Source organism: Hyposmocoma kahamanoa, unplaced genomic scaffold, assembly GCF_003589595.1.
Source record: "Hyposmocoma kahamanoa isolate Upper Pololo Valley unplaced genomic scaffold, ASM358959v1 232, whole genome shotgun sequence".
NCBI lineage: Eukaryota > Metazoa > Arthropoda > Insecta > Lepidoptera > Cosmopterigidae > Hyposmocoma > Hyposmocoma kahamanoa.
Window position 1 is genome coordinate 1826771 of NW_020653750.1, and position 27159 is coordinate 1853929.

Here is a 27159-nt window from a genome sequence, read left to right on the forward strand (position 1 = left end):
AGAAGTTATCTAACAGTAAAGTTCGGGCGCTTACTGATAGACCGCATATTCTGAAAAGAGTTTAAGAAGCGGTGTAAAACATCGTGTTTTACTTAATTACTTTATGTTTTGTTACGGTGTTACCGAATTTGGCAACTCAAAGTTAAGACAAGTTTCTTCTATAACTTGTATATAATGTCACTTATTTTTAAAATATATTACTTTCGATCTTTTTTTTTATAATACCAAGTGACGAGACGAACACGTCGCGTTGGCCTGAGTGGTAAGTGACACGCCTGTCCATAACGGTTGCAGAGCCACTCAGAGCTTTAAAACGCAAAGATCGGACGAACACTGCTTCTGCACCCGACGTAATTTCACCAATCACCTCTATAAGGCAGATCTAAAATAACATTACTATTAACTTTATTTATTGATCAAAATAGCTTTTAAATTCAGTGTCTGCTCGTGTCGTATCAAGATGTTTTCCGCTCTATAACATATTTCTTTTTCGTCACTGCATTGCATTATAAATTCCTCGCATACCATCAGCTATTTGCCTATCGAACAGCATAATCTAGTGTCTATCGAGAATGCATTGCGTAGGCACAGAATACGCCCGCCGTTCGTTTGCCTCGTATTACTAAACTTCGACATTCGTGTGATACTCGACTCGAGGCGATAGGTGATTCGAGTAGAACGGCGCGCACCGGACGCACGCCTTCATGTTCATATTACGATATATCTCAGGTGTTTATTATACTTCTTTAAAACTGTTATTTTTTTATAATATCAAGTTACTATAGCTAGCCAATACAATTATTAAACAAGCTCTAATTTAACTTTTGTTTGTAAATTTAAACTTGGAAAGTAATCCGATTTTCTTTTGTTTCAGATGTCTTCGAAAGTGAGTTGGTTTGCTTGAGTGATTAAGCCGCCAAGAAAACAACGAATGAAAGAAATGTGAATTTTGTGTTTTGGTGTTAAAGTCTAACTTGACTTGTGTATAAAAAAGTTTACCGATGAGTATCACGTGTGACTGTTGATCCTGTTTTGCTGAAACTATCCCGCCATGGAGACTGAAGAACTTACTAAACTTGTCGATGGCATATACAAGGTACGAATACGACAATTTATTACTATTTTTAAGTATACGTGTAAGGTGTATTTTGCTGTTGTCAGCCTCCAATTTCGTTTCGTATTTGTATTATTTTGTTGAAATCATCATAGCCTATTTATAGCATTATGACTAAGAAATGAACTAAGTATTTGCCTATCAGATGCCATGACATTGCTACATCAGCAAAAAGGTAATCCTAATTCGAATGATAAGTAACGACGGCAACGGTTCCAATTAAATTCGTAGTTAATATGTTTTATATTTGCAATAAAAGAATAAGTGCATTTTATTAAACTCTCAAAAATAATGGCATCTATCTAGATATCTATGTAGTAGTCGTAGATATCTAGCTAGTAGAGTAGGTTCCTATCTCAAAATCAAATGTGCATTCCATATTTTATATCTGAGTGGCGTTTAAAAGCACCGTCGAAATAACTCCAGCTAGATACATAAAATCATGTGAATTCCTTTTGTGACGTAATTTGAAGTAAAACTTAACAGAATGGTAACAGATTCTTTATCAAACTTAACAAGGTTCCAATCAATAAATAATCTAAAATTCTCCTATCGAAACCTATAAGACTGATTAAATTATGAACTTGAAATGTACATAATATGCATGAATCAATAATGGAAGTATTGTGTCTCTACAATTTGACCATAATTTTTAAAAACAATCGAAAAGTTAATAAATGTCAAAGATTTTGATAAATGTGAATGTTACCATAGTTGTCTAATAACTGAATATTTATATATATACATAATGCTAACTGATGGTAAGTTCCGGTGTTGAATAACACGGGACACTTAACTTCTCACGTCACAAGTCCGGCAAAGCGTTGGCGGTATTATTTACAATTCCTCTGTTGACTACCAATCTGTTTTCCGGACTGAATACTATAAAATAAAATATATACGAGAGGGATATATCGTCTCTCTGTAATCACACATTTTTTAAACATTTATTCACATCAAATCAATAGACGTCTATTAAGCTTCTAGCCTACGGTTTATCAAAAGTCCAAAGACCAATGCAGCGCTTTAAATGAGCAACAAAGGATATCATAGGTAGGTAAGGAAGCGGTTAATATTTAAATTTATTGGATATAAAACGACGATCAGGAACACAGAGGGCATTGCACAGACTATCGTGATACAGATGACGGCCGTCCCGATGCTATAGCTTTGGACAACATTAATGATGCGATTTAACATTTTGATTTTCACACATTGGTACAAATTCGTAATATATTTTTGTAAATAACCTCTTATAACACAACTAATTTGCAAAGTGTGATCGGGCCTGCCTTAAGTGTGCGACAGCGAAGTGATATGAACAAAGCCTCGAAAGAAAGTGAATATATGCTTACATAGGAGATATATATACTTTTGGCCTTGGTCTAATTACCTCCAAATTGTTCTGATCATCAAAAATATCAACTTTTCAATTTAAAAAAATGTTTACTGTAGTATACTTAAATTATAGGTTATACAGTATATTTACTCTTTATTTATATTTCTTTATTGTACAGTAGTATATTTAAATTACAGGTGTATCCCGTGTTTGTGAGGGGAAATGTTATTAGCGAATCCTCAAAGGAATATCGTTTTTCTTGAGTTTTGGAAAGGCTTAATAATAAGTAGACAATATTCTTGAAATTGAGACAAATAACATACGAAACAAACAAAAACCTATTTAAATATTTACGAGTTAACTAATAGTGGTAACGTGAGAAGTCTCTCAGTCAACATATATTTAACTAAACTCTGTGACTACAATATGCTATGTTGTTTAACAAACTTTCCATACTTCTTAGTTTCATATTAGAAAGCATTACTCGACAAAAGTTTCTCTCAAAACCAGCTCAATGCAGCAAAGGTGAAAACAAATGTATTATACATAATCAAATAATATATATGTATATTATGTTATGAATTTCCAATAGAGTCCAGCAAACTTGTATTTTCGGAATCGCTATCTGACATTTATAAACAAAACTCTCGTAATAGGTTTGTTAAATATTTGGCCGCACGGTACAATTTTTTAGTCTAAAGACATCAAGATATCGCATCCTTGGTACAACAAAGCCTCATGTAATCATATCGTAACATACACACAAAAAAAATCAGTTTGTTACATTTAAATTTGAAGAAAATATTCCACCTCTAAAGGTGGCAAACTAGGGTCTGAATCCGGTAACCGATTTCTATAAAACTTAGCAAATAAATGGTATTCCATGAACTTTTATCTATTTGTAATCACATACACACACAAACATACATACACAAAAAAATACAGTCGAATTGAAAACCTCCTCCTTTTTTGAAGCCCTCAAAAAGTTGTTATTTTGCAGGTGTGATCCAACTACATCAAGGGCGCGATATAATAGTTACCGAAGCAAGAGTTTCATTTGTTCATTAATTTTAATACACCTGCTGTATAAAATGTCAAGGTCAAACGGTCAACTAAACAAGTTAAATGTTAGCAAGAGCGTTCCACCCGATCTCTCTAAAACCATTATACCATTATCGTATAAATATGTATATTTATTGCATTCTTTACGACGGTATCCGTATTCGTTGGGAATAACTTTTCGTTTGATTACTTTTGGGGATTTTTTATGTCTCATTTTATATAAATGAAAGAGGGTTTTATAATTATTGTCAAATTTTAAAATATACAATGTAAATTTTTGCATTGTCTATGTTCAAATAAATTGTATATATAATTTAAAGGTCCAATTAGGATTTCATAATTCCTTATTAGGTTTATTGTATTTTATAAACTCAGTACTAGGGAATGCAATCCCGCCGAATAATCTCAATACCGGTATTTGCATTCCATTGCATTCGATATTTGGATCCCGCAGAATGCTGAAAGACTTCGAGAACAAAAGGTTATATCTTGAAACTATAAGTTTGCGAAGGGATAAACTTCAAAGAAAGAAAGGATATTATTAAGTTATTTATTGAGATCAATCATAAATTAGGTATCACAGTAGTAGCAGTAGAGCTCCTTGTGAAAGAGTTCGTGCAGGGAAGTACTACCACCTTACCTACTTCTGCCGCCAAGCAGTAATGTCAGCATTACTGTGTTCCGGTTTATAAGGGTAAGGGTGCTGGTGAAATTACAGGCACATGAGACTTATCTACTTATGTCTCAGGGTGACGGGCGCAGTGGCAGTGCCCCTCAGATTTTTGCGATTTAAAATTTTGAGTGGCACTGCAACTGTTAAGGACAGGCGTGCAGCTTGCCATCAGGCGTATGAATTGTTCGTACCGTAACTTGATATTATAAAAAAAAAATCATAATATGGTAGTTAAGTATTATTTCGGATGTACTGTGCAAAAATAACAAAGTATTAATAGTTAAAGCCGCTAAGGCTCCTGACCTTACAAACTGGGTAGCCAACTGCGGAAAGGGCTCGCTGTGCTTCCACGTTGGTAGGAATAACCGTCATTAGTGCGCTATAGGCATACTGAAAAAATTATGAGCCTTTCCATTTATTATTTTTTTAATTTATTAATCCTCATATATCATAATAGCTCGTTCCTTAGCTGAACTACAAGGTTACTTACTAACTGTAAGACTTAGAGAAGTTGATAAATAAGTCTTCAAAATATTTACACTTCGTATAAATTTTATATTTAGTCGCTAAATACACATGCAAGTCTTTAATGGGACGTACTATCGTTTTAATGATCGATATACTCAAGCTGCATTTAGCTATCTGTGCATTTTCCACCTTCGAACAGTACTTCCACACAACATCAACTCTTGCAAAGTCTTCATATACATAGACATAAGAGTCTGTGCACACGGCGTATTTTTTACGCAGACACCGCGCGTTAACGCGATTCAAACGCGCCGTTCAACACATTTAATCTGCTTATGCGCTATCCAGCAAATAGTAGTTAGTAAGAAACAGTAGGAGTTGCTCTTTGTAAGTACGTAGACATTTATACACAAATTTATCACTTACAATAATTATTTCTAATTTTGTAGTTTGAAAGAATCTAAATAATAATAATAAAGCACACACTCTAAATGGGTTTAAAACCATGGATTTTTGTCATACAAGTACACAGAAGCTGAATATAAAAATATATTTAACTGTACATACAAACCTTTAAAGTTTTTGTTACACTCATTATGGTTACACTATAATTTTAAACCTCATAAATGGGATATTTAGAACATAAACCAGACCCCTATTATTGTATATGCAATATTGTGACTTTGTGAAGACGTCTGTCAAGATTAATATTATGTCTGTTTCTATTTTTCACAAAAAGTGTTATTCTTCTTAACTTAAATTACGTTTTCATAAAAGTACTGTAGCGCTAGTGTAACTTATAACTCTATAAATACTAATATATTTTATTAATACGTCAGTATTTAACAAACGTGCGAACAAATACAAATACTTTACAAAAATACGAACTTAAAATCATATGAGTATCTTGATGGTCAATATTTTTGTGATATCGTCGGGGGTAATGCAAATCCGCGTATATATTATTGGTAAAAGCCTCGTATCTGCGCTAAACCACATTTTACAGTAGACGGATTTAACGTTATTACTTGGTTATTTCAATGACTACTACTCTAATTTTTACATTAATTTATGTTATCTATGGACTCATAACAATAGATTTCCGTAAATCACGCTGATTTGTTGGCTAAGAAATTTACGCGTATTTGATTTGGCCACTAAATAACTGAAATGGAAACTCATAAACCAATGCTACTTACGCGTAAATGTATTATCGCCGACGATATGACTTACGACATTGCACACAAAAATGTATCATTTAGAAATGTCATTGAACGTCTACATGATAACAAATTTACATCAATATTGCCAATATTTAAATTGAATTGATTTCAATAATAAAACAATAAATATGCAGTATATGATAAAAATAATAAAGAAATATTTATAATATCCTATTTAAATTTAATTAATTGCCTTAATTACAGGTACACTGCGTTGCGTACCACGAAATTCGGCAAAAAAAGTATCGTTAATAGAGCAAATACAAAAATATTTTCGTTGAATAATTACCCTCTTCCTTCTAAGCAGTTATTTAATTTTCGATGTTCTCGTTCAATTATTGCCCAATTAAATTGTTAAAATTAAATTTATAAATACTTTTTATGCATATATTTCATCCTGTTGTAATAAATAATATATGATACAATTAGATTCATCACGAACATTCAAAATTATGAATGATTGAAAATTAATTTACCGTATAGAGCGATTATCCGGTTCACTAAGCTGAGTTTGTTGTGATTGAATATGATTTAAATTTAACTATTCGTTTATATTTTCATTGGTTTATGATATTTATTTATATGGTGCATGTTTTATGAGAAACAAAATTTTATTTTTAATATTTTGCGATGGTAAGTGTAAAAAAAATATTTAAAGTAACAGAACATAATTTAGGTAGCAGTTGACAGCGAAAAGCTCATAGTAATATCATAGAACACGTCCCAAGCAGAGAGTAAGAGCAAAAAATCACAACACAATTTAATTTAAAAAATGTGATAACAAAGTACGTGACAATCGTAAATTTTCCAGTTTTTATTTCGTAACACTTTAATGGAAATCCGAGGGGAAAGTTGGGTCTTTTTGCCTGGACATCATAATTACATTCAAATCAGTAGAGAGGAATAAATTAAGTAGCGTCAGATATAGATACAGATTTTAGTAACAGTAGAACTTCTTGTGAAAGAGTGCGTCCAGGGAAGTACTGCCACCTTACTTTTTCTGCCGCCGTGTTTTGAAGTGCCCTTACGAGCTGGTGAAACAACAGGCACGTGAGACTTGTCAACTTATGCCTCACGGAGAGAGGCACAGTTTTTTGTGGTTTAAGGCTCGGAGTGGCACTGCAACTGCTATGGACAGGCGTTCGCTTAACAGCAGTGCAAGACTTAAAAACAGATAAATAAAAAGAGGACAAAATTAATTTGCCTCTTTGATTCAAACCTTGTAGGGGTTCAATTTAATTACCGACACAAATCGCAGCAAACGCTTCTTTGGGCTCGGTTTGGCAAAAATTGGCTGATAAATTGCCTTCATTCTGTTTGAAATCTCACAAATTTCACTAACAGTATTTTTCCTGGTAATTAAATTTACTGAATTTAATTTCCCGCTATACAGAGATTGTTCTTTTAATTCCAAAGATACCCAATTTCTCAAATAATTGTCTTGTTAGTGAACGATTCTTACCAAATTGCTGCACACAAAAGACAGAAAAAATGAGTGATGTCCGAAATATTTTTTTGCGTCATGTCTACGAAGGCAGCCGTTAAATTCCTCCGGGAACTTTATTTCCGGTGCTGTTGTTATGTGTGATTTTGTATATACTATCTTTTATTTACTATTTCTTATGTAATGCTGATTTGTTCTACATGTAAGCACGAGCAATATATGCTTAATTTAATAATAATAACGTACACACTCAACATAGCCTCACTAGGGAAACCCTGTGTCGCGGGTGCCATGGACACACACATAGACAACCACATATTACACCCAAACTCACGAGAGAAATAAATGTAGGCCATATATATTTCTCCCGGCTCGGGAATCGAACGTGGGACCTCTGCGTGGCAGTCCGGCATGGTAGCCTTTCGGCCATGGAGGCAGTATTTGCTGATAAACTTTTTACTTATACACTGATTACACACGTGGTGTAATGATAGTGCATTGTTACATATTGTGTCACATTACTTCAATTGCGCGGTACGAGTCACTCGCTCTTAAGGAAATAAGAAAGTCAAGGTTGTTGATAGACGACGCCTTCGAGATATGCGACTCATTTGTCTATGTTGTGATGTCGCGTCATAGCTGATGTATAACAGCCATCCCAAATAGACCTACGTTAACACCTCACGTTCGTAACAGAGTGATAATTTCTGGGGGTCAAAGTTGACTGGTTGTGGGCTCCCCGGTTTCCTCCCCCAAATGAGATTGCCGCGCGACATTAAACCGGCCTAATGTAAATTTTCGTCATTACGCTATTGTCTGTTTGTTCGTCTGTGTTCGTGTGGTGTATTGCGTGATTTCCTTGGGTCAATGAGAAGAATTGCCCGCCCGCCCTCGGGGATAACGTAATAGGAAATTATAGTGAACCCTCAATTTGGTTCCATTTAAGGTTATCATCATAAAGATGGGAGTATACGAGTTGGTGGAGTGCCTGCTTTACTTATTGTTTTGTTTTGTTTGTGCTTGATTATACAATACGATATTTTATAAGTACGTGAATAAAAGTAAATTATTATATATTATTGTTGTAATTATTCTAGCGACATCGATACGGGACGTACAAGAATTCTAAAAATACCTTGATATTTGTCTTAAAATGAAGAATGTACCTTCGTAGTCTAATGGTTTGACTTACCGCCACGCAAGTAGGCCGTGTGTTCCAAGTCGGGGTCGCAACTCTGTGTTTCTCTGAATTCATGTGCAAATATTAATTTGAAATAATTCGTGAGCTTTTCGTGATGAAACCCGCCGGTCGAAGACGTTTACAATCCTCGGAAAACGTGTGAAGTCCTCAACCGAAGACCTTAAACCTCGCCAGAAAGAAGACTATAACAATGAATGAGAAGAATGTAAAAAAATCTACTCTAAATTTTACTTGACGGGTTGGTCTATCTAAAATGGTTCCTAGGGGAAAATCGCTGCCCGCACTTATTTGAATAAGAATGCCCAAGTTCATAGTCCCCGGGGGCACTTGGACTGGGTTCACCTTGGACATGTCCACTACGTAATTAAGGAGGACATTTAGCGTAGTATTTTATACACAGGGGGTACAGCGGGCGTAATCTATTATCTTTTCGGGAAATATCAATTAAGCCTTATGTCAATTTGTCAATATAAGTACGTCTAGTAGGAAACCTTAATAACCTTTTTAGTAGCAGTAGATGTTCTTGTGAAAGATTTAATACAGGGAAGTACTACCATCTTACCTATTTTTGCCGCCAAGCAGTAATGTGAGCATTGCTGCGTATTTGGTTTTGAAGGGTAAGGGTGCCGGTGAAATTACAGGCACATGGGACTTTTCGACTTATGTCTTAGAGTGACAATCGTAGTGGCGGTGCCCCTCAGATCTTTGCGATGTAAAGCTCTGAAATGCACTGCATTGGGTTGGACAGGCGTGTCGCTTACCACGCATGACTTCACTGAGCAGTACTTCCCTGGGCGAACCCTTTCACAGGGAGCTCTACGGCTGCTAAAAATAAACATTATCATGATGAAAATGATAGTCCATAAAATTGACAACATTTTTCTCTCGTTTCATTATAAAAATAATAAAATATTGTACCGTTTAATGTTTCGAATTTTTTTTAATACTGAGACTCTTGAGAAATAAAAGCAAAACCACTTTATTTTCTGTCGCAAACCTTAACTATGATTTTATTAAACTTTCTCTCCCGTGATAGCGGCCACTTTTCATTGACGATAAAGGTCAAAGTCGTAATATAGACTAGGAGAAATCTTTGAAGCAGATTTTAATAAAACTTAGTGATAATTTCTTTGAGCATTTCATGGTAAAAAACTTGCCATGACTATAAAATATTTAAGTTGTAGTATTTATGTAGATACTTGGTTATGTACAACCAGAGTTGCAATATTTTATTTTGAATATAGTGATGTTTTTACTATCATAATATTGATTTGTTTTTTGATTAAAAAACTCCACTAGTGTGTTATTATTATTGATATTAAGATCGAACAAATACAAACATTGTAATTTATATTTTATTATTTATTTATCACTCATCCATGGGAATTGCAGTCGTATAATATCGATCTAGGGTGCACGTACTATGTGACGTAATAAACCATTTTATATTGTTAGACACGGTTCTCCTTTTAATGCTGAAAAGGCATTTTAAGGTCTACGAACATCTCCACGTGAGCGTTATCAACTCTAAATATTCTAAAAATGTTAATGAAAGTGTTATGTCCCATAAGAAAATAAGACGTAAGAAACCATATAATTTTCCCATTCCAATTTAACCACATTCCTCGTCTCAGGGTTGAAAAGTTGTATTACGTCTAAAAACATACATGATCGTGAGCGTTATCAACTCTAAATATCCAAAAGATGTTAATAATACATTTTACCATACATTTGAGTGGGTCTTCAATCACTGTGCGAATGAGTAACGGCGGGGTCCCTCGCGGAAGCAGGTCGATTTGTCAGCGCGACCTCCGGCTGATGAACGCGTTTCGGAATATTATGAGAACACACCTTCACATCAGCGGGTTGTCATGACATGCAGGTTTAACATCTAATACATAATATACTTTAACATATAATACACTTAACTATATTAAAAAAAATGTGGTGGAGCTGTCACGGAGGATGATTGACCCCCGTAATACAGATGACTACAATACCGGCACCCTATGATGGCCGTTTTGACAGATTACAATAGTGAGGTCAAATCTCGTTTCATCACTGAAAAATATACTTATAATCAAATGCGAGTCGAATCTATAAGTTTTAGATTTATAACTAGTATTGCAAGGGGCAGCTGATTAAAAAGTTTTAAACGAAAACAAAACTGTTTGCTTAATATATCGTCAATTCGAAACTCTTTCTTTTGCATAGAGCTTTGACGCGAGTTTGCCGTAGATATATAGTTGTGCTGGCCACCGATCCTAAAGTGACGATCGTATTAGGATTCATTTTTAAAAATTTCAAAAAACAAACGCCGAGTAGTGTCGTAAAATTTATACATTCCATAAATTTTAGTGCACGTCACTATTGAGAATAATGTACAGCAATTAGCTCCTTCAACATAGTTATGAATTAATACGAAACTTGATGATCGGACAAATGTCAAAGCGGCCATTATGGCGTGCCGGTACTATAGCATAGCAAAGTCAGTGGTCGATTCTGCCCTCCTTGACTTAATTAACCCATTTGCATTTAGGTAACATTCGATATATTGTCATCTAAAGTTTTATTGTCACCTAAAAAAAATCAATATTTGCTTAACAATAAAACTGAAAGTAGGTAATGATATTAAAAAGCCGATTAGAGCTCGATAGAGCTCGTTTCGCAGATCCCAGATATGTTATTAACTCAATTTTTATAAAAATATCGATTACGTTAGTTACGATCAGAATTACTTTTTAATTAATCTTCAGCCATGTCTTATTGCACCTTAATTATTTTAGTTCGAAATTTTGTTATTACGCTTTGATCAATAAATAATGATACTTAAATAAATAATGTTATTAATATAACGACAATGTGAAATACGTAGATTATTTTTAGATTAAATACACAAAAAAAGAATATCAATAAATTGTGTTTTGCTATATTAGCGAATTTTAAGGTGAAATAAGGGTAGAATTAGAATATTTAATAAGCAAATGACTTAAAAAAAAACTAATAATCATATTATGCATATCTGTTGTATCCGCATGCATGTTGATACTCCATCATAATTTTATTTGACACGAGATTTATGTGATCCGACCGGAAAAAGAGAACATAAAGCCATCAATATAAAAGCTTGTCGTAAAACGCGTGTACATCCCTGGATCTTATGGCTGTAAGAAAATATAAATAAAATTTTTCTTTTGGGTCGCATACGTAGTTAGTTTGCGCGTATTCGCACAAATGCAATTTCAGGAAGGAAATTGCCTCCCGGGTTTGAAACCCTTACAAAATGGTAGATATGATATTAAATCTGGATGACAGTTATTAGGACCGCGGCGTACTGCTGCCACTCTTGCTAAAAAAAATCACAATGAAATGAAATTATATTTAACTGACAAATTTTTTTAATCAGGAAAGAAATGAGATTTGTGCGTCTCACTTTATTTGCTTTCGCAAACGTGTTAAACATTCCTGTATATTTTTTATATGTATAATATACGTACTGTAAACTAATGAAAAATATTTACAAAGCTGCATTTAAATAACAAGTAAGAAAAAAAAACTTATAAGAGGGCTACAAAGCAAAATTGATTTAATAGACCAAAAGGTTTAAGATTCCTTTCAAATATTTGACCATCTATAACTTTAGGAAATAATGAAAGAATATTAAAATGAAGCTTGTTCTTTATTCCGGAAACGTGTTTAGACCAGATCAAAAAATAACAGATGTTCCTGATCAGAGGCTCGTTTCTTTCGTTTCGAAGAATTGAAAGAAATACGCCCACGGCAGGGGCTCCGCAAAATACAAAGAAAATTTATTTTATAAATGCCAACGTAACTCGCACTCGCCCTTTTGTACAGGTATAACAATAAAGACGTTTTTTTCTTTTCTTTTACAGACACCTTAATACTCTTTTAGGAGTTTTACGTACTCACTTGAAAAGGGAAAAATGTTTATCAACTTTTCAGATAAGATGAAACTTTATTGCTTACCGAAATTGCTTGGTATATAACACACGAAATACCTAATGCAATTTTGTGAAGATATACTTGACATGTTTACGTAGTTGTTCAAAAATCTTTCACTAGATGTCACTAGCGGCTACAAATGCCGAAAAGTCGATACAAAGATCTATAACAATAAACACAGGAGAATTTCGCCGACTCGGTAACTGGACCCGTGCCTCAGATGGTTAGAGCAATGCAACGGAGCAGCATGGACGTGGGTTCAAGTCCCACCGGTTAGACAAAATTTTTTTCTGTGAGTTCAACCTTCGTATTTGTCTTCGTATTCGTATAACAAAACCAGTGGAGTTAATTCACAAATAAACTTAATAAATATATGTTCACATAGCTTTAGTGCAATGGCAAAGGCTGTAGGCATCATTGTAATTCTCTGCGCGTCGAGTTAAGCTGAACCTACATTTAAGTATTGTATATCTGTAAGTCTGTTGGAATATGTAATAATGTCTAAGTTTGGTAAACAGAACTATAACACGGGGTTTTGTTTAAAATAACAACAATTCAAATTCAAAATATGCTTAATTTAATACATTTTTATCAGCGGCGGGCTGTCGCGAGTTGCAAACAAACGTAAATTATGCTCCTCAATCCGCTTAGCGTTTGACACAGCGCTTTATAATCTTGTTAATTTAGTGCTGTTTACAATTCTTCAATTAAAAGCACTCGCTTCTGAAATTTGTAAACATATTTGATCACAATGTAATAACGAACATTTTAATTTCATTTCTTGCAATCAAAGTAGATACGGCATTTGAAGAGATGCAGACTTTGGGCCATTTACGATGTTATTGAATTACAATATTACGAGCAAACATGTGCCATCAAATCTAATGTCTGTATGTGTTTAGGGAAGGCAACAGCGCAGCGCGCAACTGTGTCGTTTAGCTAATAAGGGCAACTGAGCCGTTTTCATATTTGCACAAATTACATTTAATGCTTATTACTCCGCGAGTGTGATGTTAATATTCATAAAAACGAGCGTCACAAACGCCAAAGTAAGCCACATTTTACATTTTATTTGTATTGCTCGTCTATTTACAATCAGAGCAATGCAAAAGTAAAGTGAACTTCAATTTCCGACCTTCTTGTTTCGTAAAGGTTCTTTCAAATACATTTAGTGTCCTCACCATCAACTGAAGCTGTAATTAATACGTCAAATAGCAAACGTTCATTGATTGAACATGTGAACGTTCCGTCAGTCGTAGCGCTGCGCTGTGCTAACGTACCATATTTGTGTAATTACGTTACCCGACTTTCCCTCTCTGACGTCTTTGTAACAACGTTGATTGTCGTTTGTGTAATTGCCTACATTTTGTACCATCACGGCTCTGTCTCGTCTCATCTCGAACCGGCTGAAATTAGTTACTCTACACGAAGTATTTTCTTAATTACGCACCAAGACACAAAACAGAGAGCTGTTTTACCACGTTTCGGAATCTACGACAGAGCACTTGGAAATTAACGCTCGTTTGTAACAGCATTTGTATGCTTTAATGACATGTTGGTGAAACATTTATACGGAAGCTTTTAAAAGTGTTACGTGTTCAAAACTGAACGGTAAAAAAGAAAGAGTTTTTAAGTTACTGTTCTGGGTACGGCATGTATTGACAAGCAAGTCGTCTGAACAATTAGACACCACCTATTGTGTGTTTGTACTTTCTAAGTGAAATAACGAGTAAGTACGCTCTTGGGTGATTGGCGCGAAATCGCGATTTCAGAGAACACAATGACACCATTACCTTACTTCTGCGAATGGACGCTTACATTGGTAGGTCACATACGGCGACGAATGTCGTAGCGACACATGACACTACAACTTCAGTTACACGAGTGTTAGCGAAGTTTTAGTGTTGTGTGTAGCTTAAACACGCGTCACCATCTGACAACCACCTAACAAGTCACAAGTTCCTCGCAGATGGCTTAACAAATGCCTAAATCACCGACCGAATTTCACACCTTTTTTGTTACGAGAGAAAACGCTTCACGAAAAAATAATCAGACAATACTTATTTGAGTATTCAAAAAACATTTTAGGGTATAATTTAAGTTGAGTTATAAATCAAATTACTTCTTTGATTCGTTTTTATTGTTGCCGTTTTAAATAAAAATTAATAAATTTGACCGGAAATTGTAAAACTTTGAAAATTTCCATAAGTTCTTTCTTTACATGAAGAATAAGGGAAAAGCAGGTAACCGCTCAACTAGAATCCCCAAATACTTTGTAGTCCAACTCTCACAACGTATCATTGTTATTATGGAGGTTTTGGTGTCGTTCAATCAATGTAGATTATAATTCTGGGCGGTTAACACGTAAATCTGATGTGGATATATTTGCACGACAGGTTGTATAGCGGACGTGTCCCGCCGGACTAATAGCCCAGCACAGTTACTCGACCGCATCGGCACAGGCGTCGCCGAGCCTTTGTAATTTCAATAAACATCACATGGAAACACAACACACAATTTAAATCCAACATGGTTTCGACAAGCTCATTAAAACTGTGTGGATAACATATGGATGTTACATGTATTATGTAAATCCAATACCTGATTATATCATGTATTTTAAAAATTTCAAAGGATCTTCCTAAATCTCCTTGAGAAGGAGATCTTTCCGGAAAGCATTTGAAATTTGTTTTGAACCAAGTGATTGGACGGACAAGTCGTGCGCCTGGTGGAAAGCGACACGCCTGTCCATAACAGTAGCAGTGCCACTCAGAGCTTTAAATCGCAAAGATCGGGCACTGTCACTGCGCCCGTCATCCTGAGACATAAGTTGACAAGTGCCTGTAATTTACGCCTTTACCCGTCCATACAAGGAGCTCTACTGCAACTAAAAGTACTGCCAATATACGTATTTCTGCCACCAAGCAGTAATGCGAGTATTACTGCGTTCCGACTTTGAAGGGAAGAGAGCCTGGTGAAACAACAGGCACTTGGGACTTGTCAACTTTACGTCTAAGGGTGACGTGACGCTGCAACTGTCAGAGATAGGCTCACCACTAAAACTGAATCTCAAAATATGACGCTTAATTGAAATTAAATATAAAGCATATGAAGCATACATGTGACTTAGGTTGTAATTTTATTTTGAGTTTTTGTTTTATAATATCAAGTAACGGGACGAACAAGTCGTGTCAGGCAGGCGCCTGGTGGTAAGTGACACGCCTATCCTTAAAAGAAGTTACAACTTGAGTTTTAAAATTTGTATCGTATTTTACGGTTATATTTTTGGATATATTACAGTTCTCTGTTTTATTTCTATGTATTAATTTTCTTTACGTAAAATACCTTGGTATTTTTCAAATATCTTTCACAGGGTATAGAAAACCGTATTGCACGGTTATATGAATTGTAATCAACATAAGGGAGGGGTGCTTGAAGAATTTCATTATGATAAAACACTTCCTGAGGCGAAGTAGGAATTCATTTGCTTCTCAACGTCGTCTACTCGGTTTTCAGATATGTCGAAGTTTCTGACAATAATAATTTTGCTGTTATTTGTCACTCTATAGTCGAAGTTACAAACTATACCTTCAAAAATGTGTGCATTGTCTTCCATTCAATTATTGTTATATCTGTTAATTTCATGATACCTTACTGACAGTAGATATTATATTTACGTCTCAATTACATCTCATGAAGAACAATAAGTTTTTGGGCGTGTTTTAGACTAGCCTGCTTTAATTTTCACATAATTTGTCAATTTGGGATTAAAGTAATACAAAATGAATATAATGTATATTCATAAAATTTTTTGTAGCTACAGTTTTTCATTAAACTGTTTAGCTGTTTATTGTATTTGTTAGTGAAAAGAAAATATAAATTTCAGAAGAGGGAGGATTTATTTATTTAAATACTTAAATAAGTCTACACGTATTGGATTTACAATTAACCGTCTACTGAATGGCGTTTACAATCAAGCCGCATCATTAAGTATCACCAATTGTTTTCAACGAATCAAATGCTCGCTAAAAAGCCGCAGAACACAGAAACGGGACCGCAAACTACAGCGGTTGCAATAAAATTTGGTTTCATTATAAATGGCATGTACTGCAACTGTCGGGTGTTGGGAATTAAGCCGGGTTCATTGATCGTAACTCAGCGCTTTGTAAGCACGACTCAGGTAGACTTTGTGGATACAACATAAGATTTCACAACCACCACTCGACTTTAGCGTAAAAAAATTTATTCGTACCCTTGTTATAATAAAGCCATAAATGATCATTCGTTTAAAAAGCTTTTATCACATAAAAATCGGAAAAATAAACAAATTATACGTGTATAAAATTTTATAACTCTCCTATTTTTTATATGATACCAAGTGACGGGACCGATAAGTCGTGCGCCTGTTGTCAGGTGACCTGCCTCTCCATAACATTTGTAGTGCCACTCAGAACTTTACATCGCAAAGTACCTGAAGGACACTACCACTGCGCCTGGTTACCTTGAGACATAAGTTGACAAGTCTCACGTGCCTGTAATTTCACCAGCACTCTTACCCGGAACCAGCAGTTCAAAACCGGAACGCAGTAATGCTCACATCAGTACTTGGCGGCAGAAATAGGTAAGGTGGCAGTACTTCCCTGGACGAACGTTTCACAAGGAGCTCTACTGCTACTAACTCTCCTATTGAAGTTTAAAAACTTAATCGACAATAGTTAGTCGACAACATTAGTAGCACCTCACTCCTGAAAAATTATCATCTTATATGGCCTTGTTAAATAAACCGTATATAGTATTACTCAACCTAGCTTCTCTAGTAAAAGAGAATTTTCCCAAAAAACGTTTTGTACGGCTATTGCGATTATCGAACGCAATATTTTTTAAATTATTTCATTTCATTAATGAAGTTGCTTCAACGAGAGGAAAATTAACGCTGTAATTTTCTTGAACGACGGCCTGTTATAAATAATCAGATTAAAGGGTGCCTGTTTAGCGCAGAGCTTAAGAGAAACTATCAGATAATTGATAAACAGGAAGCGCTTTTACAGTTAACTGATCATTCGAATAATTTATAAGAACTCGTTAGTAGAACATTGATCCCTTGGAATGCGGCAGTTCGTACCTGTTCTAGTAACCACGACATGCATGATCCATGCTCATAGATTGTAGATAAGAGTAGCGTAAACTTCAATTAGTGGTGGCTAAGTAACACAAATAAGCAAAGCCCATTATCTACCAAAGTAGAGCAGAGCAAACGTGTGTTTCAGCTACCAACAGTACTTCGTTACTTGGCTAAGTGGTGTACGTGTATCTGTTACCATATCTGTGGCGGTACAATATTGTTTGGTTACTTACAATATAAAGATTTTTAGAAACGGCTCTGACTGGATATCAGCGTGCGACCATGCGGCCGATGCACCTGGTGCAGAAGGCGACCGGGAAACCAATACAATATTTCCCGAACATGTAGGAAGATTGAATGAAGGAGACTACACACACAAGAGTCTCGCTCTTAAATTAGATGATGATGACTTACGTTAGTCTTACTTCAACATTTTTGTCTTTTGTCAGATCTTCTACACATTCGTATTATGTTATATCGTACATCAATGGTTAACATTAATGTAAAGTCACGCTGTAACAATTTCGGCTAAAAACAATTGTACAGATAACACTGCGTGACTCCGACTTACAGAATACTATACATTATGGTAGATATATTTTATGTTTCCGTTTTTGGGCCTCTTGTTTCTAGTTACAGTTATATTGCTTAGCTTATCGTCTTAATGGCGTTAACATGTTATTTATACAGAATTTGTCTTATTGTTTCTTAATGCAACTAAAAAAAACAAAGGACTGGTTCTCGCTATCTTAAGTAATTTATTTAAATTTTAAGCATCCGCGAGCCCGTTTTTATCTTCACTAAAGCTTGCTCAAATCAATTTGGCATTTTAGTATCCGCGGCAAAACGACATAGATTGAGTAACGCTTCTGGTAAATGGCAAGGCTCTTGTTGATTCATTTGATATTTACATTTGTTGTATATTATTTTATATTGGCATAAAATTTATAATCGTTTCTTGTATGATGATTGCGTTTAAATATATTACCTTACTAGATAATTTCTAACTAATTTGTAGGTTGTATTAGTCTATCAATATTGGGGATAATAATAATATAAACATTATAATTAATGTTTCAGAAGAAATTAGGCAATATTAAACCAAATTGTGGAAGTTCTATTAGTACGCAATATTGATATTGAAATTAATGTTGGATGACAATTCAAAGTTGTTATTGGCAAAACAAGTAACAAGTAGGCAACTTGGCAAGAATTTCGGCCTTGCCGTTGTTCTAATTGTCATAGTTAAGCGACAGTGAATGGCGAAATATCTACATAATAATGACATCGAACAATAGGACAACATCTATACATTGAGTCTACCTATCTATACAAATATCGTAAGGTAATATTGACTACTCGTGGGATGTTGACCTTGTTAAGAGAAACTAAACTGAAACGTTTACTTATTATACATACGAATATTACAGTAGAATAACTACGAAAATGTTTAAAATATATTTCTGAATACGAAGTCAAAATTTTTGGATTCGAATTTAAATTACTAATTTTAAAATTAGTACCTTGTCTGTACGATAAAGGTACTTCCACTGAATTGCAGTGTAAGTAAAATCTTTAAGACCCAAGTTAGAGTTCAAACTTATGTAGTTAGGGGTATTCGCAAAGTTACGCGACTGCAAAATTTTGCAAAAATTAAACTTTTTAAAGCACAGAATTGAAGCCAAGAGCGGTCGGCGTTCATTTGAATTACGGGCTTGCTCCGCCTTTTGTAGTCAACTTCATTGAACGGACTTAAAGAAGACTCTTTTATTTCGTTTCAGCAAAGAACTTAAGAGATGCATTGTTAAACCTGCAACAAATTGCACTCAGTGATTATGTTAAGAACTCGGCTCTAGAACGAAGGTAGTGCTCAGATTGCAATTTAACTGTGACTACCACCTGATCTCAAGGAATTTAAAATGCTAGAGAAAATTAGAAATTACTGAAACGTGCGATTCTTTTATTGTTTGTTCTTTTTTCAAAGTAGTCCTTTACGGTGATGTTTTGCAAAAAACGGATAATTAGTTTATTGGTTGATTTTACAATTTACGTAAATTAAGTCTATCTTTAACCTTTAATAGGGCTACGTGATAAATCTCCAACATTTATTTTAATGGGATTTTGGAGTGGTCTCGGTTCTTTTGTGTGTTTATTTTCGCGTGGTTCGCTTGCAGTCTTGTAAACAACATGGCGATGTTCTCGTGTCGTGGAGTGGCAACAAGTGCTCTGTGTAAACTGCAGCGCCGCCGTCGTCTCGTATGAAGCTTTTGCATTTATTTGCTTTTAGTAAATAAAAGGAACTTTTTGAAATATCCCCTAAGGCAATGCAACCACAAAGAAGTTTAATTTCGCAAACTACAAAGCTAAATAAACATAAGTTTTAGCTAATAATAACTGTACGTGATAAAGCGCTCGAATATGACTTCGTTAATACAGTGTGCGGAAAACATTTGGGAATTTACAAATTGTCCGGTATTATTTACGTTTGCAAAACAATTCGGAATCGAATTATTATGATTGGGTTCATATTTACTCTGTGACAGTTTTGTTATGATTTACGTAGTCACCAGTGTTAATCCGAAAGTTTTTTATTTGAACTCCAATTGAAATGATTAATACAAAGATTAGAAAATTTTATTCAAGCGCCTTCAGCATACTCTTCAGAGCTCCTTGTAAAAGAGCTCGTCCAGGGTAGTACTGCCACCTTGCTATTTCTGCCGCCAAGCAGTAATAGTACCATTACTGCGTTCCGGTTTGCTGGTGACGTTACAGGCACATGGGACTTGTCAACTTATGTCTCAGGGTGACGGGTGCAGTGGCAGTGCCTCTCAGATCTCTGCGATTTAAAACTCTGAGTGGCACTGCAACTGTTATAGACAGGCGTGTAGCTTACCATCAGGCGCACGACTTGTTCATTCCGTCACTTGATATAATAATAAAAAAGCTACGGAACGAAGTAGCAGGTCTTATGAATTTTTCGATGTGTTTGTTGCAGATTTCTGTTTTTGGTTTTGAAAGACTTTTTAAAACCATCCAACCAAAGATCTGCAACAAGCACATAGAAAAACTAGTGAAGTAATTTCACAAAAAATAACTGAATATCATGGTAGCAAAGCTTCGTGATATTCAATAAACTTAATACCACAGTGTACTTTTACTTTACTGTAATATACTGTTTTAAAAGCATTTCGACATTGAGGTATTTTGATTTGATACATTTGTATGACCTATTCCCTGCACGCACCACTCGTCTAACATATGTTGTCTACGTTTCTCGTCACCCATGAAATCTTAAGAATTTCTACCGTATTTCTATTATAGGATACTAAAGGCTCAAGCCTTCCTTGAATCTTCAGTATTCTATAATAGAAATACGGTGGAATATTCTTTATAAAGTCACAGAGACAATCGGTTCAATATCTCGATCATATAACATAATTTGAACATGAAACAAAACTAAAGGGGGAGCATGTTTATTCCAGAAGTTTCTTATGAATATACTAGGCATTCCGATCTAATACAAAAAAAGATATCGTACGTGTGCGTAGGACATTAAGGCGCGAAAGGGTAGGAAAGGGAGCCGGCAAGCGTCACGAAGTCTGCCTGAGGCAATTTGGTACCAAATGTCGTTTGCTACGTGCCCCACAAATAAAAAGGATGGGATAAAGCCGCTAGTATTACATTGGAATTGTTAGGTCAATGCAATGTTTATAAATAAATATGATTTTTTTTTACTTCAACTACGATAAGGTTTTTTCAAAGCATCTCCTATTATTTTTATGTTAGATAGGAAATTAATATGATACGGTAAAGTTTAAAGCCTTACAAGTGCCCCGCAATACGCATTTGTCTTATTCATGGGGTTTTGGGAAAAAGTTCAAGTTATTTTAGGTAAATCCTCGTGAACCCCCCAATAACGGTGCCTACTTAATTTTTGTGAGTGCGCATCTATTTTTCACCCTTGGCCTCGTCCTATGGCTGCACCCCTCGGAAGATTTACGCTTTCGACGCGAGCAATAAGCATGGCCTAGCAGTTTGCCGCTTTTCATAGGCGAAAGAACGATTTTGGACTTGTTGCGTACCTTTAAGGTTCTAAAAAATTCGCTGAAAGCTCGACGGGACAAGGTTTGATTGATTCTTGATAATGTCGTCATTCTGATCCCGTGACAGAATATACCTATGCTTTTATTATCTTAAAGTACACTTGTGAACGTTTAGTTGCAATATCTCTCGCTGAAGGAAAACATTGTGACAACCTGTAAGTTGTTTCAAGTTCACAACCGTAGAAAGAAGTCCCCTACTCGCGTTGAACCAGGGTGGCAGACTATTGTCCAAAGTTACGTTTTAAAAGGACCTATGCCAATTAGTGAGATGTAGAAAAGATTGATGTGACTTTAGACACTTGTTGTCCGACTTCTAAATTGAATGATTATTAGCAGAAAATTCATTTTGTAGTTCTCAAATACATCTACTCAACTAATGCTTCGAAATCGGTATTGTGCTCTTTTTCTGTAGTCCTGGCACTCTCATAAGTTCCTTTCAAGGTCTATTCCCACTTTAAAACGTACGTCTGAATCCGGTGAAAAATTGCCCTCCGCCTGCCTTCCGACAAGGCTATATATTCCACTCATCCATGTATTGAGCCAGAAACACGGAGACAGATAACTTATTTAGAAGGACTTAAGGTGTACCTAAGATATGTATACATCCATCAATCTTAAAATAATGCACCATATACAGGCTGTCCCACGGCTATCCGACACGAAGGAAAGCAATTTAAATATGGCGGATAAGAGATATTTTGCTTCATGGAGACATTATTTTATTTTTTGAAAAGGTATTAAACATTAAGTCATCTTATATTAGACAACATCACATACGCTGCTCTGGTCCCAAAGCAAATAACTAAAATTTTGTGTTTTGTAGTAATTAATGTAATAAAAGTAAAAGTAGTAATTTGTGGATGATGTGGTTGATAGCACAATTAGCTAAAAGGTTATTCTTACTATGTATAAACTCACCTTGTACAATTGTTGGCCATCCCTCAATAAAATAAAAAACCGATTGAGTTATTGAAATTGGAAACAGCGGCAGCATCATAATAACCCAGTCCCGAGACATTATAGGAAAGTTGGTTTTTCTACATTGACCCGGCACCATCAAATCCGGTGTGCAAGACACTGGAGATTACAACTGTTTGTTAAATCTGATTACTACACGAACTGATAGTAAAATGTCTACAAACATAGAATTGTAACTGGATTGAATATTTTAGTAGGGAATACATAAGAACGTATGCTTGCGAACGGCGCAGATTTTTATGAAATCACATAACAGCGTAGTTAACGAACATTCTTACTCCAACCCCGGAACAAAATGAATTATACATCTGCGAACGACAGACGGCACAAATATGCGGGTGAAAATTTTGAGTCGGCCAACTCATAAAACACATTAGCACGTACTTGGCTCACAATTCGGCCCAGCCCAGTGATATTGGGGTAAAAGGAAAATGCATTGGCTTTTTGTAATGTGGCAATAACCTTAAGATTAGGACGGGCGGCCGAAATTCGTCCATTTTCTGCAAGGCGCATTTCCGTACAGTTAACCCTAACACGCTTACTATGGGAAATCTTATTGGACGGATCCCTTCAATTTCTCTTTGTGTAAGAGTACCTACATATGTAAAATAGAGACAAACATTATTTTTAGTGGCAGTAGAGCTGCTTGTGGTAGAGATCTCCTATGGAAGTACGATCACCTTCTTAGTTATTTCTGCTACCAAGCGGTAGTCTGAGCATTATTGCATTCCGGTTTTAAGGGTAAGGGTGCTGGTGAAATTACAGGCCCTTGGGACTTGTCCACTTATGTCTCCGGATGACCGGCGCAGTGGTTGTGTTTCTCAGATCATAGCGATTTAAAGCAACACTGGAACTATCATGAACACGCCTGTCGCTTACCACCAGGCGCACGACTTGTTCATCCCGTCACTGCGGTGTCATAAGAAAAAAATTGTATATTTTTTGTGAAAATACTGCACTAGTTTGTTATTATTATTAATACAAACATCGGACAACGCGAAGAAAAATTCCTTCGATTTGACTGGGCTCGAACCAGCGTCTGTTGCCACACCGGGGCCACCGCTATTACCAATTGAGCTACAGTTCTAGTCAGCAGATAGATGTAAGAATAATAATATAATTAAATTGTAAAATAATAAAGTACTGACCAACTCGGTAAGCTAGCGGTTAGCAACATGGGCTCTGCAACAGATGAGAATATCCCGGCTTCGTTTCCCGGAAGGACCAAGTTCACTTTCATATTCACTTTTCTAAATTGATTTCGGTCTGAGTGTTTGTTCTGAGTAATGTTCTTGAAATCAGGTAGTAGTTTAGCAAATTATTAATATACATACTTCTGCGAATAGAACTTGCACAACATTGGTGTAGCCATTTTAATTCTAAATAATTTATTAACAAACTGCATGAACAGATTTTGATGAATATTAATTCTCTTGTAATAAATAACGATTTCAAAATGTCAAGTATTTTATTATTATTTACTTTATTTACATATTTATAAACCTAACCTAATGTCCTATAGAGTAATAAAAAAAACTTCGATAATCTTATGAAATGTAAATTTTTTGACTATCAAATAAAAGTAACTGTTTTAGTCTGTTCGTTTATTGTTTATGGTACCAAATGACGAGACGAATAAATGTTGCGCCTGGTGGTAAGCGACACGCCTGTCCACTGAGGCCTAAGTTGACAAGTCCTATGTACATGTAATTTCACTAGCACCCCTACCCCCCCGTTCACACGGTATTGCACTACAAGTTTTTTTTGCATATAAATCCGAACCGATTAGACAGTGGCGCATACATACATATATAATAGAACCGTTCACAAGCCGTGTTCCTATGTTTTCGCAACTGTTACACATAGGAAATGAAACTATGTTTCCGGATTTAAATCGCGTATATTTGTTTTTTCAAACAAACCAACATTTCGGGCCCTTTACTGGTCCCATGGTCACAGTGGACTCACACGTTGTTTATAGTGCGGAAAACGCTCACCACTTATAACGCTTATCGAATACTACAAAAATACGTGCAGTGCAATGCCAATGAAATGGGGGGGTTACCATTCAAAACCGGAGCGCAGTAATGCTTTTTGGCGGCAGAAATAGGTATAGTGGCAGTACTTGCCTGGACGAGGTCGGAGCCCTATTATTATAAAAACAACGTGTTTTGATAATATAATAAACGCTAAAAACAATAATATTAGTGAGTTTAGTCGTAATTGTCAATTTTAAATTATGAATAAATTTAGTTTTGCTATGGTATGTACCTACCAGCCTCCAACTACGAGGTAGGCAAGTTGGGTATGTTGTTTGCATATAAATTATGACTACTTACAAGTAGGCACGCGCGATGCAATGTAGGTCAATCTGTAGGCCAGTTTAAATATAAAATCCAAATCGAGCTAAAGGACCATCTTGGTAGGAATGTCGGCGCCTTTACCTACTTTTTGCTTGTAATTGCCACGTTATTTGCCAAAGAGGTACGTCTGTGTACCTCGTGGAATGTTGCCTCGGGCCGACAAGTTGGCGAGTCGGCGAGTCGGCCACACCTCGGCCAGCCCCACGATGCAGCATCCTTGAAAGGCCGCATTCCGCCTCTATTTACGGACTAAGTTCTCATTTTCTGCGATTGCATATGAATGAAATAACATACACAATTTTAAATCACGCTGAGGCAACAGGCGGTTTTGAGTCCAGCCGACTCGAAGGGATTTTTCTTTGTTCAATCTTTGTCTCAATAACAATAACAAAGTAGAGGTATATTTAAAACCGTTCTTAAAATACTGTACTCTATGTGTACATTTATCTGTAATATATTTTATATCGCCTTTACTTGTTGTGCACAATATTGGATGTTCTGCAAATCCATCGATCGATGTGCAACGAATTCCAATTTTGTCGAAATCAAATGCGTTGGAATTATAAATTAGACCACATTATCGTTTTACCATTAAGCGCTAGCAAATTTAAATTAACTAAACCATTTGGTCACTTCAGAAATGAATCTATTATTTCGTATGTTAATCGTACCGATATAACTAAGAGACTAACAACTACGAGAATATAATCTTAGGTCCCGTGACAAGACGTCGGGTTTTGTTTAAAAAACAAATATACTCGAATTTGATTCGAAACAATAGTTTCGTTTGGTTTGGAAAGAAAATATAATGTATATTTTGTTTGTTTCAGAATATCCTGGATAAATTCAATCCAGGAGCGCGGCAGATGATAACCGCTGGTAAAGCCTATCTAAAAGCTTTGCACGGTAAGTGTCGTCCCATCAAAATACGTCTGAAAAAACGGAACTAGGAATTGTTAAATTATTTTAATGTTTAATTTAAACAGCAACCATTTAAAATTTGCTTTCGTTATCGTTGCTGCGTTTAAGGCAAAGATTTTACATTCTACACCCAAGTCTTAGTGAATTTTTGTTTTGCAGTTTCAGGCAAGGTTAGACGTGTCATTTCAAGTGCCATATTGTCAATCCCCTAAGGGCATAGTAGTCAAGTGACATCTAGGGAACATTAACTATAAAAAAGAAATATAAATGCCCAACCCAGTTTTTCAACATCGTCATCAATTTCTATAAACTTCATTCTGGATAGTAGATTTGCTAGTGATCTACATATCGTTAAAACAGATAAAAATTAACGTTTTTATTAAAGAGATAAAAAAAGATATATTACGAACATAACAAGAAGTTTAAGAGAACACGGTGAATAAAAAAAAAAATCATATAAAACTAACTACACTGTACCTAATAGCAAAAAATCTAGCTAGCTTAGAAAATGTGGCGTCATCGAGGAGGTTCAGCAAAAAGTTTTCAGCACTAACATTTGTATAAACCGACACCGACAAAAGCTCTTCTATACCAGATACTTAAAAACTTAATTTGTAAAAAATTCCGAGGGAACGGCTCTTTCTTGATTTACAGATCTTTATATATCTTCTATCTGGATGTACTTAGTGCTTTAATTTCTAAGTAATGTTTTAATTTAAGAATATTTAGTAGCATTACCTTTCGGTAACAGTGAAAGAAGACGTTCTTATGAAACATGTATGTTGGCAACGGTTCATAAACCTAAGATGTGTAAAAATTCGATCCCAATTTTTAAATGACTTGGACGAAACCCGTAAGATAGTGGGACGTCTATTAGGTTAATAGGATGATGATCATGAAATTTAAAAGTTTAATTAATTAAAGTAACTTAGTTCTCTAAATTTCGTATGATGTGAAGTAAAACTAATTAGGTTAAGCTCAAAGTATAGTCAAAACAAGACTCAAGAACCATACATAGCACCGCACAAGTTTATTGTTGTTACAGCGGGGAGCATAATACTCTAGATAAGCCGACGGAGACAATTTGGCACAAACTTCGCTTCAGCTCGCCAGAGATGCATGTAGAATAACCTTAGGTGGGGGTTACATAGCTCACTAGCTGGTTTTCTTAAGGACAATATTGTA

The 27159-nt window shown here is 35.4% G+C and overlaps 1 protein-coding gene across 4 annotated transcripts in view; it reads left to right on the top strand.

Annotated features, from left to right (window-relative positions):
- The window catches only part of LOC113228638 (brain-specific angiogenesis inhibitor 1-associated protein 2), an 84563-nt gene that overhangs the window by 46023 nt on the left and 11381 nt on the right, over window positions 1-27159 (top strand). Inside the window, exons 1-3 of one of the 4 annotated variants that reach the window (XM_026461995.1) lie at window positions 611-729; window positions 875-1096; window positions 25884-25959. In XM_026461995.1, coding sequence (XP_026317780.1) covers window positions 1052-1096; window positions 25884-25959 — 121 coding nt within the window. In that variant the 5' untranslated portion in view covers window positions 611-729; window positions 875-1051. Of the gene's footprint in view, window positions 1-610; window positions 730-874; window positions 1097-25883; window positions 25960-27159 lie in introns of those variants that run through there. The other 3 variants (XM_026461993.1, XM_026461996.1, XM_026461994.1) reach the window with 3 other exon arrangements.